At 30.2% G+C, this 18,605-nt stretch overlaps 1 protein-coding gene across 1 annotated transcript in view; it reads left to right on the top strand.

The window, feature by feature from the left end:
• Positions 1-18,605, top strand: part of stan (Protocadherin-like wing polarity protein stan) — a 155,420-nt gene that overhangs the window by 46,187 nt on the left and 90,628 nt on the right. The window contains exons 16-22 of the mRNA XM_075380015.1: positions 947-1,158; positions 3,822-3,905; positions 5,485-5,617; positions 7,116-7,315; positions 9,666-9,806; positions 14,542-14,720; positions 17,506-17,627. Coding sequence (XP_075236130.1) covers positions 947-1,158; positions 3,822-3,905; positions 5,485-5,617; positions 7,116-7,315; positions 9,666-9,806; positions 14,542-14,720; positions 17,506-17,627 — 1,071 coding nt within the window. The remainder of the gene's footprint in view (positions 1-946; positions 1,159-3,821; positions 3,906-5,484; positions 5,618-7,115; positions 7,316-9,665; positions 9,807-14,541; positions 14,721-17,505; positions 17,628-18,605) is intronic.

Here is an 18,605-nt window from a genome sequence, read left to right as displayed (position 1 = left end):
TTTTTTTTTTTGCAATTCCCCACCCTCTGAACGAATTAGAAAAAAAATGATCAATGCCGCGTGTATAGAACATATTTGAGCCAAATTTGGAGAACATCAATCAGTTCATTCAATTTTGAGATATAAGGCCAAAAGTAGTACTCAACATATACACACACATACATAAATATGTTTTTTATTTTTGTATATATGAACCAGTTGGATCCTAAATGTAAAGATCTGCAAAAACTCAACAACCCACTTTTGAAATGATTGATATTTTAACTAATTATTTTAGTTTTATTCGCCATTAAAGTAAAAATTGTAATGTGGAATCGTGCAATTCATGAAGGAACTAGAGAATGGAGGCTAGTAATTTTTATTTATAAAAGAATATGAAATAAAATAATATGAATAAGTAACAAAAGTAATTATTTTAAGTCAGGCTATTGATTATAATCTAACTAAATATGTATTATTTATAATAATTTATTTTATGAGTTATTTTATGTATATTTACATTACTTAATACAAAACTTGTCATTTAATGTTATAGTATTTATCTCATGATTTTATAATTAATATATTTTTGACTTTGAATAAATATTATATTAAAGGCGGTTTTGTGAATGAATTAGTTATAGTTAAGTTTTTACTCTGATTCCCACCTGCTGTGTTGTTTGGAACTTCAGATCAGATTTAGTTAGTACTATATGGCAATTCATCTGTTTATGAATTTGACTAAGTCTTCATAGGCATTATTTGGTTAAAATTAGAAATACAATGAAAATGTTCTTTTTTATTGTAAACACATGGTATATGAATTGAAAGTTTGCAAAATGGAGGTTTAAATGAAATGAATACCTTTCATTATACATTTGCAGTTGTAGTTTAATTATAACATTGGCTAAATGAGGTTTATCATACGATAATGAGAAAATTACATTGTTGATGTTTATTATTTCAGGTGGTGAAGATTCAAATAGTTTTTCATTAGTTAGACGACCTGGTTCAGAGAAAGCTGAATTGTTGACTATGGTAGAATTGGATTATGAAAGTTCACATAAAAGATTTGAACTCGTAATAAGAGCTGCTTCACCTCCTCTTCGCACTGATGTTCATGTTGAAATATTGGTTACAGATGTTAATGATAATGCACCTCTATTGAAAGATTTTCAAGTAACATTTTGATTTAATCTTACATTATTAATTAATACAACATTTTAGTATGTGTTGTTTTGATATCTTAGTTTGTTAAACTATAAAATTATTTCAGAAACTTTTAATAAAACTTTATCTTCTTACAATTGTGTTTATTCCAAAGCTTTTAGAATACCTAACACAGTAATTTTTTTTTAAAAATTAGAATGTAAAGTTTAATATAATCGTAAAGGATCTTTTAGAAGATTGTGAATTGGCTGATATACTGTGGTAGGTATAAGCTCTTTTTTACCACACCTGTTTTCTCTTATCTTGATCTGTATTTCCCCATTTTTGGTTCTGTGGGTGTACGTTTCATATCTAGCTAGGTTTTTCATGCTAAGGATGCCGGGATCTGAAAAGCAAGTTTATCCTTGATATCAGGAGTGCCTAACCTAGGAACACTGATTCCTGTCTGGTGGCTGCACAACAAGCCCAATGACTGCAGTGCTTATTGGATAAAGTCTGGCTTCCTATTAACCGTATGAAAAACTATTCATATGGTAATTGTTCTTGTATTGCAGTGTTGTGATTGTAACTGTTGCTCTAATGTTTTAATTCCTGATTTTAATAGTTCTTATTTTTGCTGCTTGATTTTTGTAAAGATAAAATTAGATTTTATCTTCTCAGAAATCTAATTTTCTGAGTGTACAAATGACTTTTGCTTTTTCTATTTATTTGTTTACCGGGGTTTAATTGTATTGTTTAACATAATACAACCCTGTTGATTCGAACTAGATAAGACTGATCATCGTCTGGATGAATGAAAGTTCAGCTAGTCTGGAAATGTTGTATGCCTGTGTTGATTGACTAAGTTAAAGCTGTTTTGGATGTATAATCTGAGTCATTGTTATCAAATTCATTTTATTAGTAGCCAGGGCTTATTTTTTACATATTTCCCAGTTGTAATTCTGTATTAATCTCATTTTAACTTTTTTTTTTAGCACAGTAAATATTTAAATTTTTTAGATAATGTATATTGAAGAAAGAAGATTTAGCTTTCTTCAGATATTTCAGTTGCTGGTTTGACTTTTTTTTTACTCCTAATTTGGAAAGATCTGTAGACAGTTCCAGAGGGATATAGGGCTGTTTGCCACTAAGCTCCAGCACAGAAAACAGCTCCCTAACCGAACATGTCTACTAGAACTACTACTACTAGAAGCTACTAGAACATGTCAGCTTGTTGTCACAGATGGAATAAAGGTGATATTGATCCAACACCCATCACTCTTATCTAAAGAAAAAGGAATAATAAAGGGTAAATAAATAAGCCCCATTTGTTCCCATGGCTTGAGCAATGAGGCAGTCGACTCTTCCTCTATTCCTCTGATCTGAGTAACTCATTTGTGTTGCCCAGGGTTTTCCTGAAAAACAGTCGGTGTAAAAATTAATTTATTGAGAAAATAGAAAAACAATTTCTCAGTTCAAAATTATTACAGTTATTCTAAATTTTTAATTGTTCAAATAAACAGCTATTTCCCTTAAATTTCACATTTGCTTCTATACAAAGTCGTGTGTGAGAAATTGAACTCTCCAAAATTGGCCGCACACTTATGGAAAATCACAAAATTGAATGGTTGGGCAATGCATTATAATTTCTGATTTAGCCAGAGATCAAGGAGATTACTTCTTGAGCCATATTGTCACTTGGGACAAGACTTGGGTGTTGCATGTAATGCCTGGGATATAGAATAACAATCTGTAGAAGGACAACACACTCATCAATCAGAAAGACTAAATCCAAGGTTACTTCATGCCTCAAAGCTGCACAATCAGTAATGATATCTTTTGTGGAATTTTGAAAAATTGCATCATGCTGTCCAGAACAAACAACATGGCTTGCTTACCCAGGATATTCTGTTTATTCACAACAATACTAGCCCACCTACTGCCACCACATTTCAACATCTACTCGCAACCTATGTCATGATCAAACTGTTCCTGACAGGAAAAGTTTGATCATCCTCTGTACAGCCTGGATCTTGACCACTATCATTAGTTCCTGTGCCTTAAAATCTTCCTTACTTGTTGACAGTTCCACAAATATGGTTGAGGTCAAATAAATCATTAATGTGGTGGTTTGTGTGACATCATTCTACGATGAAGAGATACAACTTCTTCAATGATAAATAACTTAACAAAGGGAGGATTTATTTAGAAAAATAAAGCAACATCTGTTATTTAAAGAGCAATACAAATTTTACTTTGGTATATTCGTGTTATTTTATAATAGCCCTTCAGAACTTATTTTCACGATAGTCTTCTGTACGTTTTTTCCTTGTAATTCATTATTTTTCCTTATTTATTCTTGTTTTCTTATCTGGAGCCTTTCTCAAAGGCATTTAAAAAAAAACAAGTGGATCACAGAATTGTGTTTAGTTTTTTGTTTAAAGGGGATTAATTCTGTTTCATATATTATTATGAATTTTTGTTATATAGCATATTATTTCTTAAAATTATAAAATTCTATTACTGAACACATGTTAAATAACTTCCACTAATAATGATACAGAAAGTTTTGGTATCAGTAGATTTTGTTACTTGATATTTTAGGTAAACTTTTTGAATTAATGTTTGAATATTTAATATAAATGTGTTGTGATTTTATAGCTTCCTTTTTGTTTATTTTATTGTCTTTTTAGGTCATCTTTAATAACTTTCGAGATTGCTTTCCTGCAGGACCTTTTGGTAGAATACCTGCTTTTGATGCTGATGTATCAGACATTGTAAGTTTTTCATATTTAATTTGTCTTTTTATTTATTTATTATATAGCAATATCCATTAGACGTCGTACTAACACTTTTTTAATTTTCAAAAACTTACGACAATACGATACTTATTTTAGCACCAGATTACAGCTCAATGAGCCAATTCCTTCCTTGAAATCAAAATTATTAAAAGAAAACTCAGAGAAGTTATTGAACTGAAATTAAGGTTATAACATTTTTTTAAAGTTATCTTTATTTAATGATTTTTAAATGAATGAATGAATGAATGATGTTGAAAGGGTTGGAACATTATGAAAAAAAGCAGTCAGTGTGGTTGATCTGTGCCAATGGATGGAGATGACTCTACTGTTGCAGGTCGGTGAGGGTTTGAATCGGTAACAATTTAAAAAACTCAAACCAGGAGTTTTATATTTCTTGTTCATCAAATTTAATAACATAAACTTGTATGTTATAAAAGCGATGTGTTGTTATGTTTGAGGGATATTTCATTAATAAAGCACAAGGTAGCGACGCTGAATATTTGATGATGGAATCCTGCGAAGGTTTATATCAATTACAGTAAAGACTTGAGGAATCAACATAAATCCATTAGTATGTCACATTTGAAAGTTGTTGCAAATAGCATCTCTATGTACCTCAAATTCTGCAATAGTTTAAGATTAAACATTTAATGAAAAAATTAAATTCTTTGGTTGGATCTTATGAGACTACCTTTTTTTCTCGTCATATACTAGATGTAGTTGGATTTTCAATCTTGGAAAATTTAAAAAAATTGATATTGTTCAGTTCCCTAGTTTTTTGGAAAAAATATTTATTTATTAGTATAATTATTTACTTTAATAAGTCAGCCTGATTTTAGTTGACAGGTTTTCAAGATAATATGCAAAAACTGTTCAGAAATAATGTTTAATATCCTTCATCACTAAATTTGATGAATTTAAAACTTTAGAATAATAAGTTTCATCATCGTTTAATTTTTTATAACCACTATATAAAAAGTAAAAATTCTGAAATCCCCTCCCCCTTTTTAATTTTGTCCAAAATTAAATGCAATGGCCCACGTATAGAAATTTTTTGATCTATTTTCAGAGAATTTATGTGGAGCCAGTCCACAAATATTAATCAGAATATAAGCCAATGCTCATATATACGTAGATCTTCCAAAAATTTTTATAACTTTTTTTATGTTTTTTTGACTGTACTTCAATATTTAAAAAAATCCTGTTACCCAAAATTTTAGCTGATTGCTACACTTTGCATTATTTTCTGCTGTAGTAGTAGAAATAGAGGATAGTAGTGCAATAAAAATTAAAAAAGCGACTGGCATTTCTTGTTGAACTTCTGCATCTCAGGAACAATCAAAAGTACAGCTATAAACTTTGGTTTGATAGGTTGTTTGTCTAAGAGGTTAATTCTGCTATATTTTTTAAAATTGGGTTAAGTGAGGAAATATTGGATGTGGTAGCTTTGCCTAAAAGATGATGGAAAAATTACTTACATTAGATTTACTTTCTTCATGTCTTATTTATTAATCTTAGACTTTATACTTTATGTCAATTTATTTTTGTTTTTCAGCTGCATTATAGAATAATATCCGGTAATAATGCAAATCTTGTTCAATTGAATGAAACATCTGGCCAGCTGAGTTTGTCACCACAATTAAACACTAACGTACCAAAAGTTGCTACGATGGAAGTTTCAGTTACAGGTATTTTACTAATGAAATAGTTATGTAAATAATTTTTTTTATTCTGAATGTTGCATATAATAATACATTATATAGATCACATCAGGACTGGGTTGATATGCCCGTCCACGGTTAATAAAGATGAACTTCCCCAGCATTTGTTTAGATGGATTAAGGGAAACTATAGTAAAATCTTGATCAGAGCAGTACAACAAAGTAAATAAATAAGCAGAGTAAATAATTTTAAGATAAATTGATATGATTAAAATCCATATATTTATTTAAAATACAAACATTAGATAAAGATAATAAATAAAAAAATAACTATAAAATAAATCACAGTTCAGATGGCATTAATGAGAATGAGAATGTTCAGTGTATTAAATAAATGCTACCATAATGGCTGTTCATGATACAAACTACTATTAGTAGAGAAAGTCCCTAACAGTTAAAAATCCCTTATAAATGTATATTTAGCAGTAAATTTTCTGTCATATTCATAAATTTAAAATAACAGTTAATGTAACTAACTTTATCCCATGTTTGTACATCGTTGAATCTATAGATAATATGGTTTTACAAATAGAATAATAATTCAAAAATTGCTAAAAGTTACCAATCTGAAATTTTGTAGATGATAAGAGATAAAATAGGCAAGGTTATGTAAAAATTTGAACATGATTTTTTAGTAACAAGCGATCAAAGTTAATGTTTGTGACAGAAAGCTAAAAACGTTATACCTTTTCGTTCTTAACGTTGTAACATATAATAAAAAATAAAAGTTAATTTATAAAAAATATCATCCAATGATGAATAAAATATTGTAAAAGGTAATGGAATTTTTTTCAAAATTTGATGGACAATTTTATTTTTATAAATCCTCAAAATTCAAGCGTACAATCTTTTTGCACCAGTAGTAACATCCATTTCATGTATAGAGTTTCTTTGTGTTGATGTTATCTACATTTGTTTGAAAGAGTATGTTACAAATCTTTGAAATAAAATAACTTTGTGCTTGTATTGCATGAATTTAATTGTAGTGAAAGGTAGTAATGATGATATTTTATATATTAGCAAATATCACTAAAACCAATATTTTTTCATTCACTAAAACATGCTCCATGTAATTTATATTTAACTTTTTTATATTGCCTTATAACTCTTTAATTTGATTTTAAAAATCAATGTGTCTTGCTATATTTAAAAAATTTTAATTTTCTTAATTGTAATAGGAGACTTGATACTACGTTTAAATATGTAGTTATTAATGAATTACAATTCAAAGAATTAATTCTTTAAAATTATACTTAACACTACTAAATTATATTTTTATAAAAAATAACCAAATCTAATTTAAAAAAGAGAAAAGGTTCTGTAATAAATAAATAAATTCAACAAAACTTTACATTCGTCCGTTTCAAAAGTTAATTGCAGGAGTCTTTAAATTATTAGGATTTTATTATTATAAGTCTAATTATTTATTAGGATTATTGTTTTTGATTATTTTATTTATTTTTAGATGGTGTAAATGAAGTTAAATCGACAATGCAACTTTTAGTAAGATTGGTTACTGATGAGATGTTGTTTAGTTCTGTAACCGTTAGGTTGGCAGATATGACCGAAGAAGCATTTTTATCACCGTTGTTGGGGTTCTTTGTTGAAGGCCTTGCTGCTATTGTGCCTTGTCCGAAAGAAAACATTTATATTTTTAGTATACAGGTAACTTTTTTGTTTCATATTTTTTATGGTTTGTTTGGTTTAATTTAGGAGAGTGTATTTTTATCCATATTATTTATAATAAAATAAAGAGTGTAACAGAGATGTTGAAAAATGTTCTGTGCACCTCCTTTTATCTTTTTATAAGAAAACATTATTACATGGTATGGATCAAAAGAATATTCAAACGGATTTTGATATCTCAAAAAAAAATTGAAGATAGCATAGAAAAAAGAATGATACTACTACAGATGTATTTTAAAGCATATGAGTTTGAAGCTAGAAGAAAAAGAATTAGACGGAATTAAGAAACATACATATTTAATTGAAACAGAGATAATAAAAGATGGAAGAATTTATTAAGAATTAGTAGTAAGAATTTAAAAGAAACTAAGTCACTTAAGATATTCTGTAAAAGATCTATTTTGAAACAGATGTGTAAGTCCATGTGAGAAATAAAGCAGAACATTTTTCAGGAAAAGTCTTTTTTTACTTCTCAACATAATCTCCTTTTACTTAGCCTAACAGTACTCAAGTTTCCCAATGCTACCTTTATAATATTTTTAATTTTCAAAGGAGGAAGATGATTCCGCAGTAATTTCATCATTTTGTTTAAATCTCTTTCCAGCAAACCACTTCATACTTTGAAAACAAATAATAGTCCAAAGATGCTAAGTAGAGGAATGCAGAAAAATTTCATAGCATAATTCAAACAATTGGCTGATGGATTGTCTCTGTATAAAAAAAAACTTCTTTGTTATCGAATATAGCAGGACTCGACGCACATCTTGCGAACAGTTTTCACATATGTAAATATTTGCGTAAAATATGATGCTGTTATTCATTCAAATTGCTTGTTGTCTTAGTGATCTCATACACTTTCAATATTTTATTCCCTATCACTATATCTTAAGTTTTTTTTTAATATTATCTGCAACAGTGACCTCAACAGGCCATCCAGAATATCAGCATCCTTTGTTCTTGTGTACGTACTCCAGAAATCCCAGAACAGTTGTAAACTGTTCTAATCAATTGGCCTGATTCACCATAATATTTATCCATCTTAATTTTGGTTTCCTGGTGGTTTTGTCTTACAAAAAGTAATATATGATCACCACATGAAATTCAGTTTTGTCAAATTTTTAACAAATCATAGTAGTTGTTGGACTTAAACATCTATCACCAACAGAATTATAAATATATCTGACTGAAACTTAGTGTATGCTCTTAGCAGAGATGCAGGAAACTAAAATTGACCTCATCAGTGTACTACGAGCACAATCTCTTAACTTTAGATTTAGACTTATCAAACACCCATTATACTGCTCTTGATGTAAGCATTGGTGCCATGACCTCTATAAATGGTAGAGATAAATGTAATCTTAAAAGAAGGGGTTTCAAATTGTTGAGGAATGCAATTTGGTTGTTGAGTGAGAAATTAAGAGGTCAGAAAAAGATGGGTAAGGTTATAGTTTCTGGAAGGAATAGCTTAAAAGAGTTAATATAATTTTTTTAATACCTATTTTGAATGTATGAGGGAGGAACAAATTCAATATAAATGTGGGAATGAAACTTGGAGTTAGAAGATTGGTGTGATTGTGGAAATTGTAGATGAATTCAAGAGGAAGTGAGTAGAAGAAATGACTTTAAAGTAGTATGAGAAGTAGTTTCTCCAGATGGAAACATAGAAATTATTATTGAACACCTGAACCCGGATATCTGGGAAAAGAGAAACATGTTAAAAATGTCATTCATTATTAAAAATTGACTGTAGAAGAAGAAAACAACAAATAAAATATATTTACAGCGTATTAAAGCTTACTTATCCGGTCTAAATGAAGTTTTTAAAACATGGAGAATTAAAATTTGAAGTATAAATTTTTATTTTTTCATGTAGGTTATATTTTTCTTTATAAAAATTAGACGTTGTACAATATAAAACTATTGTAATGCTGTAAAGTATTAGATAAAAGTCCATCTTATAAGGAATAATTGTTATAAGTTGTGAATAAAAAACAATATTAACAATATGTTAACAGAAAATATCTCTACTTTTGAACTTCAAAATATTTTAATACAAAATATTTTGGAAATATACAACATTATGTCACGGAGCAATTAAAATTCTTTCTTTGTTCATTTGATACTGTAGTTTTATTATGTAAGTAAAGAAATCTTTTAAAGATTATTCAAGCCCAAAGAATGCTATTTTGACTAGCATTCTAGTCTAGTCTAACTTTTGAAGTTTTATAATTCATACTTTAATTTTATATTTAATGTAAGTACATTATTTTAACGCAAAAAAAGTTTTATGTTGAATGATGTATTAACAGTTTACCGTTTTGAATTTTAGGATGATACAGATGTAAAAGCCCGTATTTTAAATGTTAGCGTTTCTGCTCGTCGACCAGACGGTCAGTTTTATTCTCCACAATTTTTACAAGAAAGGGTTTATCTCAATAGAGGTGTTCTTGCACGACTTGCTACTGTTCAGGTAATGTTTATTTTAATTTTTTTACTTTATTTGTAGTATTATAGTGTACAAATTGATGGAAGCACTTTTAAATTTTAATATTTTATTTACGTTAGTTTAACCCGCCGGGTTAGTCTAGTGATTAAACTCATCATCGCAAAATCAGCTGATTTTCAAAGTCAAGAGTTATAAAGTTTGAGTCCTTGTAAAGGCAGTTGCTTTTATATGGATTAGAATCATAGACTGTGGATACCGCTGTTCTTTAGTGACTGGGCTTCAATTAACCTCAGTCTCAGAAGTGATCTACCTGAGTCTGTTCCAGACTACGTATTTACCAGACATTTACACTTATGCTGCAGCTTCATTAGGCCTGGCAAGCCAGTAGTGGTGATTCCATTTGCTTACATAAACACACACACCCACATAAACCCTGTAGTAGCTGGAAAACTTTGGTGGAAACAAAACAAACTTACATGAGTATACACATGTACAATTTTGTTGGTATGAAATATGTTCACTTTTATATTTTATTATCTCTCACTACTGTTAGCATATGTTAAATTAATTTTACATTTAATTCTTTAAATTTTTCACCCCAAAACAATAAATGGATTGCACTGTTAATCTGTATTTACTTTGCTCTGCATTCTTAACTTTTTCATTTCCCTCTTGGATAAGGCCCATTGATTTAATTCTCAAGGGGGTTAAAATTGGTTGAATTTGTTATTTACCTTAATATTGTATTGTTACTTTGACCCTTAACTGGCTTTGACAGCATATGGCACCTTAGAACTTTAGTATTCTTGAAAAGGGCTGTTTGTGTGTTTGGTGAGGTGACCCTGAGAAGGGCGGTTGAGACTGGAAGCTGGTTTCCAACATCGTTGACTGCAGTCGGGTAATTGCGGCTTGCCCGTTGGAATCAGACCAAGCTTCCCCTCAAGTGGCAGTTGGATCTGTACTACATCATGGCAATGGTGGCCACTCTAGAGCCCTGCAGTGTTGGTTGGCATCAATTGTTTTCTGTCTGTGCAGCTGAGGTGGTGCTCCCCAAGCAATTCCATGTTGGGCCAGCTGCTGTTGGTGGATCCATTGGTTGACCTGCCAGTCAGGATGCTTGAGCCCGGCAAGCTGGGGTAGGGAGGTATCATTCACTCCCTCAGCAGACTGGTCAGGCATGCTGATCCTGTGGGGAAGTAGGCATCCACTGAGATGTCCCATATCGGGTCGCCCAGGAAATTTCTCCCTTCTTCTGGTGGTGGTCCGTGGAGCACCACCATGGAGTCACCTGCAAGTGGTGGGGCTGCAGCGCGGCTGTGGTGGGAGTGTTGCATGATCAGCTGACTAGTTGGGAGGGGTGCTTGTGCAGATGCATATGTGCATTGTACTCCTGCTGACATCTGAACAGCCAGTTGTATAGGCATAAATGGCAATTAAAAAGCACCACCATGGAGTCACCTGCAAGTGGTGGGGCTGCAGCGCGGCTGTGGTGGGAGTGTTGCATGATCAGCTGGCTAGTTGGGAGGGGTGCTTGTGCAGGTGCATATGTGCATTGTACTCCTACTGACATCTGAACAGCCAGTTGTATAGGCATAAATGACAATTAAAAATTTATATTCCACGCTTGATTGAGGTTACAACATAGAAATGAAGTAAGCATTCTACTGTTTATCAAATAAACAGTTTCTTCCCTAACATCTTACCTCTTACTCTAACCTAATTAATATATGGGGAGCATCTTTTAATTGAAATCTGTTTTAAATTTACATCAGTTTATTCTCAATAAGAAAATTATGTGTACATAGCATTAGTTGATATTTATTATCAGCTGATTGGCAAATAAATGTAATTGTAATATAGTCGGTTACTCTGTACATTCAAATTGTAATTAAGAACAAATAATTAATTCCAATAAGCCTAAAGTTCAAACTGTAACTTGGTTGTTACATTAAAAACGTATTTCTTTATAGAAAATATTACTTTATAGAAATTTGTGAAATCTATGGGCTAAATATTATGTACAGGAGAAATGAGTATTTGTAACATGTCAGAAAACTTACAGCCACTGTATTCTAGGGTATAAGATAATTTTTGGTTCGAACATCTTTATCGTTAACTACTGACAACATAGTTGTAGATCTAAGCAGTGAAAATTTTTTCAGATAAATTTATCAAATCAAAAGATGTTGCATGATTGTGTCTAGACATCCAGTGTGATCGTGTTTTGCATCTTATTATTTATTTACTTCTCTTTTTTTGTAAAAACAGGCCTATGTTCAAATATTTTCTTCTGGCTTTTTTATTAAATGAATTTTTTTGATGGATAAACATTTCCAAGCCTGACTGGGAATTTGAAGACAGGATCTTCCAAATGAGAGGCAAAGAAACTACCATTCTGCTACAGAAGTTGGTGGATTGGTATGCCAAATATTAAAATAGAAAAAATATATTTAATGGTTAGTTGAAATAGATTGGTGGGATAACATTTCCAGCTATGCCGGTTAAGTCATACAATACCATACAAAAACTTTCAAACATTAAGATTCTGACTTAATATTATTTTAATAAGCGATTCCTTACAAAAAAAAAGGTTGTTTAAAAATATTGAAAAATTAAAGTATAACTTTTATTAAGTAATGAAAAAAATTTCTTCTCATTTTGGGTCTGGAATATAACATAGGTGCCAGAGATACTTTAATTTTAATAGCCCTTTAAGCGATGAAGAAAAATACAAAAAAAAATTTTTTTTAATAATAAAGATTAATAGAGTTTGAGCCAAATATATATTATTTATATATCCAGGCTCTATTCGCCCGGAAAATAAAATGTAAAAAGCGGATGCTTCTTTGTTTCATAAACAACAGAACTTAACCTGTACCATTTATTTAATTTTTTATTTTATGTAAATCACTGAATTTGAAAATAAAATGGAATGAACTGCATGTTTTGATTCATCTTACGAGGGCTGTTTTTTCCGTTCTCCGATTGTGTGTCTAAATAAACAAGAGTTAGGTGAAAGCCAGGTCTGCATGTCATGTGGTTGCACCTCCCCTATCACAGCCTCTGCCATTTCTGGCTCCATTGCGTCTGAGTCAAGCTATGGGCAATTGAACATGACCGTTACAATCGATGCTCCCTCCAAGTGTTGAGTCGTGAAGTGTGATATGTTTTCTGCAACCAGAAGGATGTAATGCTGCTGAAATCCATTGCAGAATGAGCTTATTGTATGGTGAAAACTTTACGAGTGATGGTAGTGTGTGGGATTAGTATAGGAAATTTAAAGAAGGGTGAATGGACATCCATGATGAAGGTGGGCAAGGAAGCAGGTATGTCGCTACTGTTCGCCTAGTTGAGCATGTGGATGATTTTGTCCGTGATAAACTGAGGTTTACGATAAATGAACTTTCTGCAGAAATCCCAGAAATTTCAAGGTCTTCTCTGTACACAATTGTGACCATAGACCTACGACACCAGAAACTGTGTGCACATTGGGTCCCAAAAATATTAAATAACAATCACAAAACACAGTGAATGATGTCAGTCGTAATATTTGTCATGCATTATGATAATGAGGGGGACTTTTTAAAGTCCATCTTTACTGGCGGTAAGACAGTATGACAATTCAGAAATCAAAGAACAGTCTAAGCAGTGAATACACACTACTCCAAACAAGCTGAAAAAGTTCAAACAGATACTGAGCTACAGGAAAACAATGGCTACAGTGTTTTGTGATCATAAAGGTGTGTTGTTGGTGGACTTTATGAAACAGAGGTCAACAATAATGAAGGAAGTTTATTGTGAATGTTTACATCGCCTCTGCAGAGCGATCCAGAATAAACGAAGAGGCATGCTCTCGACTGGCGTGGTTCTGATCCACAACAATGCACGATCATACATCGCCAACATGATGTAAGACCTCAAACAATTCAAGTGGGAAGTTTTTGACTTTGTTTTTATAGCCCTTCGGAGGTTGAAAAAAGTGTTGGTATTAAAAAGAATTTGTATTTTTTCAACAGACCACCATGCCACCTAAGTTACAGTCTGTCAAAGATAAACCCTTCGGTACCCTCCCTTTTTCTGCTTAGCCTCCGGAACCACCGTAAGGTATTACTTCAGAGGATGAATGAGAATGACATCTATGAATGTCTCAGGTCGACCATTCTCGAGATGTGTGGTTAATTGAAACCCAACCACCATAGAACACCGGTATCCACAATCTAGTATTCAAATCCGTATAAAAGTAGCTATCTTTACTAGGATTTGAACCTTAGAATTCTCGACTTCGAAATCAGCTGATTTGTTATAACAACTTTAACCGGTAGACCAACTCAGTGAGTTACAGCAGATCATCAGTTAATTTTCATCAGTTTTGTATTAAAATTATTTTCGTTCGTGAATAAGTTAAGATAATTTAATTTATTATTATATGAAGTTAGGGCTGCTCAGATGAAACTGGTTGTCTATCTGTTACTGTTACTTAAATGTCTCAAGAAATGTTTTTGTTAGACAAATCATATTGAAAATCAGTGATATTAAAATCCCCTTCCCTTTAAAAGTGATTTAAAAGCTGAAATATTTATTATGTGCACATGAAACTTGAGTCGAATCTAGGTTTCAGCCCAGTTTTGTTCAGGTTTTTCTTTTATATGCTATAACGTAGACATAAAATATTGTAGTCACAACACAGTTAAGAAAAATCTCATAATTAAATATAGAAAATTATTTTTAATCGCAAATTATTTTGTGTTGTAATTATTAGGTACTACCGTTTGATGATAATTTATGTGTACGTGAGCCATGCCTTAATTTTGAACAGTGCTTGACCGTACTTAAGTTTGGTAATGCTTCTGGATTTATTAGTAGCGATACTGTTCTGTTTCGGCCAATTTATCCAGTTTCAACTTTCGCTTGCCGATGTCCATATGGATTTACTGGTAGGTATTTTCTATATGTTTTATTGTTTAAAAATAATTTATTTAGTTTTTAAGTTTCTTCTATATATTTATATTCACATAAAGAAAATTTTTCATGAAGTTCATTTGTGTGCGGTTGAAATATCAAGTTAAATCAAATTTTTCATTGATTGATAATTAAGATAATTTTTATAGATAATAAACATTTAGGAAAAATGAAGTGAGGAAAATTTTGATTTGTTACTTGCGAAAATATTTATTAGTCAATTTTTCTTTTATATAAATTAGTTTGTTTCTCCCTTTTTATCCACTTATATTGATTGTTTAACAGTATAGATGTAATGTTAAGATTTTTATCTCTAAAGATTTTTTGAACGTGCTCAAAAACCATGAATCTATATTTGCTGATTTATTTCAATTACTGCAGTGCAGCTCTCTCTTTGTATAAGAATTAAAATTTTGTATTTTTTTGAGCATTATGCACAAGAATATTTTCAATTTAATGAAAATAAAAAATGAATTGAAGAAAATTATTTTTAAACAAATTTATAGCTACTCTGAGGTTTTAACTGAATTTTATGTATTGTTTTTATATTAAAACTAGAAATTTATGATAAGATTGCTTAAAAGTAGTTTTATTTTTATAACATTTTTACCTACAAAAAAAAAAATTACCAGGGATCTTGAATAAAAATGTGATTTATACCTTATCAGTTCCAAGTTCTCAAAAATTTTATGAACATTTTTACTTGAAATCTAAAACTAAATAAATGGTTATTTCAATTGTTAAACAGTTATAAATAAACAAATTTTTTTTTATTCAGATCTGTACTTAATAAAACATATCTGTAACGAATAAATAGACTTAATTCTTACATAAAAAAGTACAACTGCCTTAATATTTGCATGAATGGATCAAAGGAAATGGTTGTAAAACCTTAATCAGAACATTATTTCAAAATACACAATTACTTATAAAATAAAAAGTAAATTTGATTAATGTCCATATTAATTATTTAAAATATAAATGTATGAAATAGTATTAAAGGTAAATGTGTATGAAGATATATTAATTACTTAAAATATAAATGTATGAAATAATATTAAAAGGTAAATATATATGAAGATTACTAATTCAGAAAATGTTATTGAAAGTTACTTGAGCCCATATTTATGTACATGTTGAGTGGGATACTGAAAATTCAGGGTTTTTGTAATTTATTTAAAAATGCATATGTAGTAGAATGTTGTTTCTGAAAAATAAAATAGTTTAATTGTACACTCTTGTACAAATTAATTATTTTTTGTGATAAAAGTGTCTACTTCTTTACAGCGAAAAATACGTAAATTAATTTTTAGTAGTTACTATGCTTTCCTTTAGCTTTAATTAATATTTTAATCCTATTAAGCATCGAAGTAATCAATAATTTACACTTTTAATGAATCTCTATGTCATGAAACTACACCCATATAAGTAATGAAATGTCTGTCTAGTTATACTTTAGTACAGCTAAACAATAGTTATCTTTAGTTGTATGTATTTTCCTAAGGTGTTCTTACAAATGGACATCAGGTTTACAGTGAGATCAGTGTCAGGTGAATCCCAGGCCAGTCAAGTACCTTTATACCTTTGCCATGAAAAAATTTGGCTACCTTTTTTGAAACTTGACACTGTGTGAGATCTTATTGAAACATGGCGGATTTATCAGTCTGAAGTTTTGTTGACTTTTTGCTCCAGTAATAATAAATATTTTTCACCGGTCAACATGTCTTCACAGAGAACAAGCAATCCCACCCCGATTAAATAAGAAAAACATATTCTTTAGAGAATGCTTCATGGTTTAGCAGATAGGTTTTGGACTTAATTTTTCATCATCAGCTCTTCATACATCCTCTTATCTTTTTCCCTGATCATAAAACTGAGATTTGTTATAAAATAATGTCTCTATTCAGTCTTCATGAGTCCATTATTAATATTAACCAGCATATTCAAGTTGTTTTTTCATCGGTCTGCAACCCTTTCAAAGATTCTTTTGAAGGTCAGAGCTATTTATTTTATTTTTTTATCTACCTAACTTTTTCTTATTTAAGATGCATTAACTCATGAAGTGGTAGTCTTTCCTCCCACAATTTCCTTTATGTTTATGTGATGCTGAACCAGTTTTATTTTGTAGCTAAATAAATATGTTACCTGTAGTTAAACGCACCTTACATTTGGCTGATATATCTTGTTGAGTAAATGAAGTATTTTCATATAAATCAGTTACATCAGACCTCTTCCTAGGTATTATGTACACTGTTGAAATTACTGACAACAAATATGGAAAAACACTGGAAGGTTTATCTTTGTATTAAACTTACTAATTAAAATAAAACTGAGCACTCGCTGAACTACAAGCTAACTTTATAAATATTACTTGTTGATAATGAACTGTTGTCATTTTAAGCAGTTTAAAGTATGTATAGCAAGTTTAAAAATGTCTAAACTGTTGAAACCTTCAACTCAGATTATCTTATTCATTATTCAGATTTTATAGATGGTACTGCATCTGAGGATTCATTCTAAATTTGCCAGTTAATGAAATTACGTGAATGACCCTAAATAATTTTATATGATTATTCTAAAATGTTAGGAAAATTTATTAATTTCTTTAACGTTTATAATATTTTATGTCGTATAAAATCCTTTGTGATATAACTTAGCATTAATACTGCATCTTATTTAGTAGCAGTATTTTATTTAATTATTTTATAATTTTTTATATTTCATTAGTTAAAATTATTTTCGGTGTTAATAATATTTCAGGTAGTAGAGAACATTACTTATGCGATACAGAAGTTAATTTATGTTATTCCAATCCTTGTGAAAATGACGGAATTTGTCATCGTAGTGAAGGAGGTTTCACATGTTCTTGTAAAAGTGGATTTGCTGGTATGTACTTTCGGTTTTATTACTTTAAGTTTTGTTTATTATTTAAAAATTTATTCTGTTATGTGTAGATATAATGTTATTTCAGTTTAGTTCAGATTGTAATTAAAAGTTTTTTTATAATTGTAATAACAATCATTTAATTTAATAAATTGTAAATAGATAAAATTTTGGTAATGACAAAAAGATACATAAAAGAATGAATAATATTTTGTTCAAAATTAATACGAGTTCAAGATCTTTGATAGAACATTAAACCGCATCCTTTAAAACCTGGTGGTTTTGCTACAGTTCAAACATCTGCAGGAGAAAAAAATGGGAATTAAAGGGTATGAAGTAAAAGAATAAAATGCTTCTGAGGTCAAAGTCATAGCTAATAAAGCAGTTTCTGTGGATCGCTAAAATTAAACATTAAGCACAGTTTTATTGTTTATTGTGGTATTAGTGATTAATGACGAAAAAAATTTAATTTTTTTCCTTTTCAGTTTAGGTCTTTTAGAATCAAGTTTCAACCTCCTTCATTTCTTTTTTCTCCATACCTCTTCATTCTTTTCTATGTTGTTCTTCTGAGCATTTCATTTTCAGATTTTCTTTCCCTGATATTTTGTTCTTGAAGACCCTCTAACATCATTATGGTTTTAAAGATATTTCTAGTATCTTTTACTGTTATATTTTTAAATGTTAAATGTTAATCAAGTTTATTTCTGTTTTCCTATTTAGAAGAAATTGATCTCTCGTTTGATCATCTTTTGTGTCTATATTATGTATTCCAGCCTTGCCTTCCTTTGTCGCCTTCCCTTCATTAATCGCCTAAGTAATGTCTTTAGTAAAGAATAAAATGATGTAACACATGAGTCTTAAGCCCGTGGCCTGCCTCAAAGGTGTTTTTGTGACCCACTGACTCAAAAAACTTGTTATAAAAATTTATCTTATTTTATTAAATACTTGTATTTTTGTAAAATAAATGCCAAGTAGTTAAAA

This window comes from Lycorma delicatula, chromosome 12 (genome assembly GCF_047948215.1).
Source record: "Lycorma delicatula isolate Av1 chromosome 12, ASM4794821v1, whole genome shotgun sequence".
NCBI classification, from domain to species: Eukaryota; Metazoa; Arthropoda; class Insecta; order Hemiptera; family Fulgoridae; genus Lycorma; species Lycorma delicatula.
The sequence above is the reverse complement of the archived record's forward strand: the minus strand, read 5'-3'. Positions and strand labels throughout refer to the sequence as shown.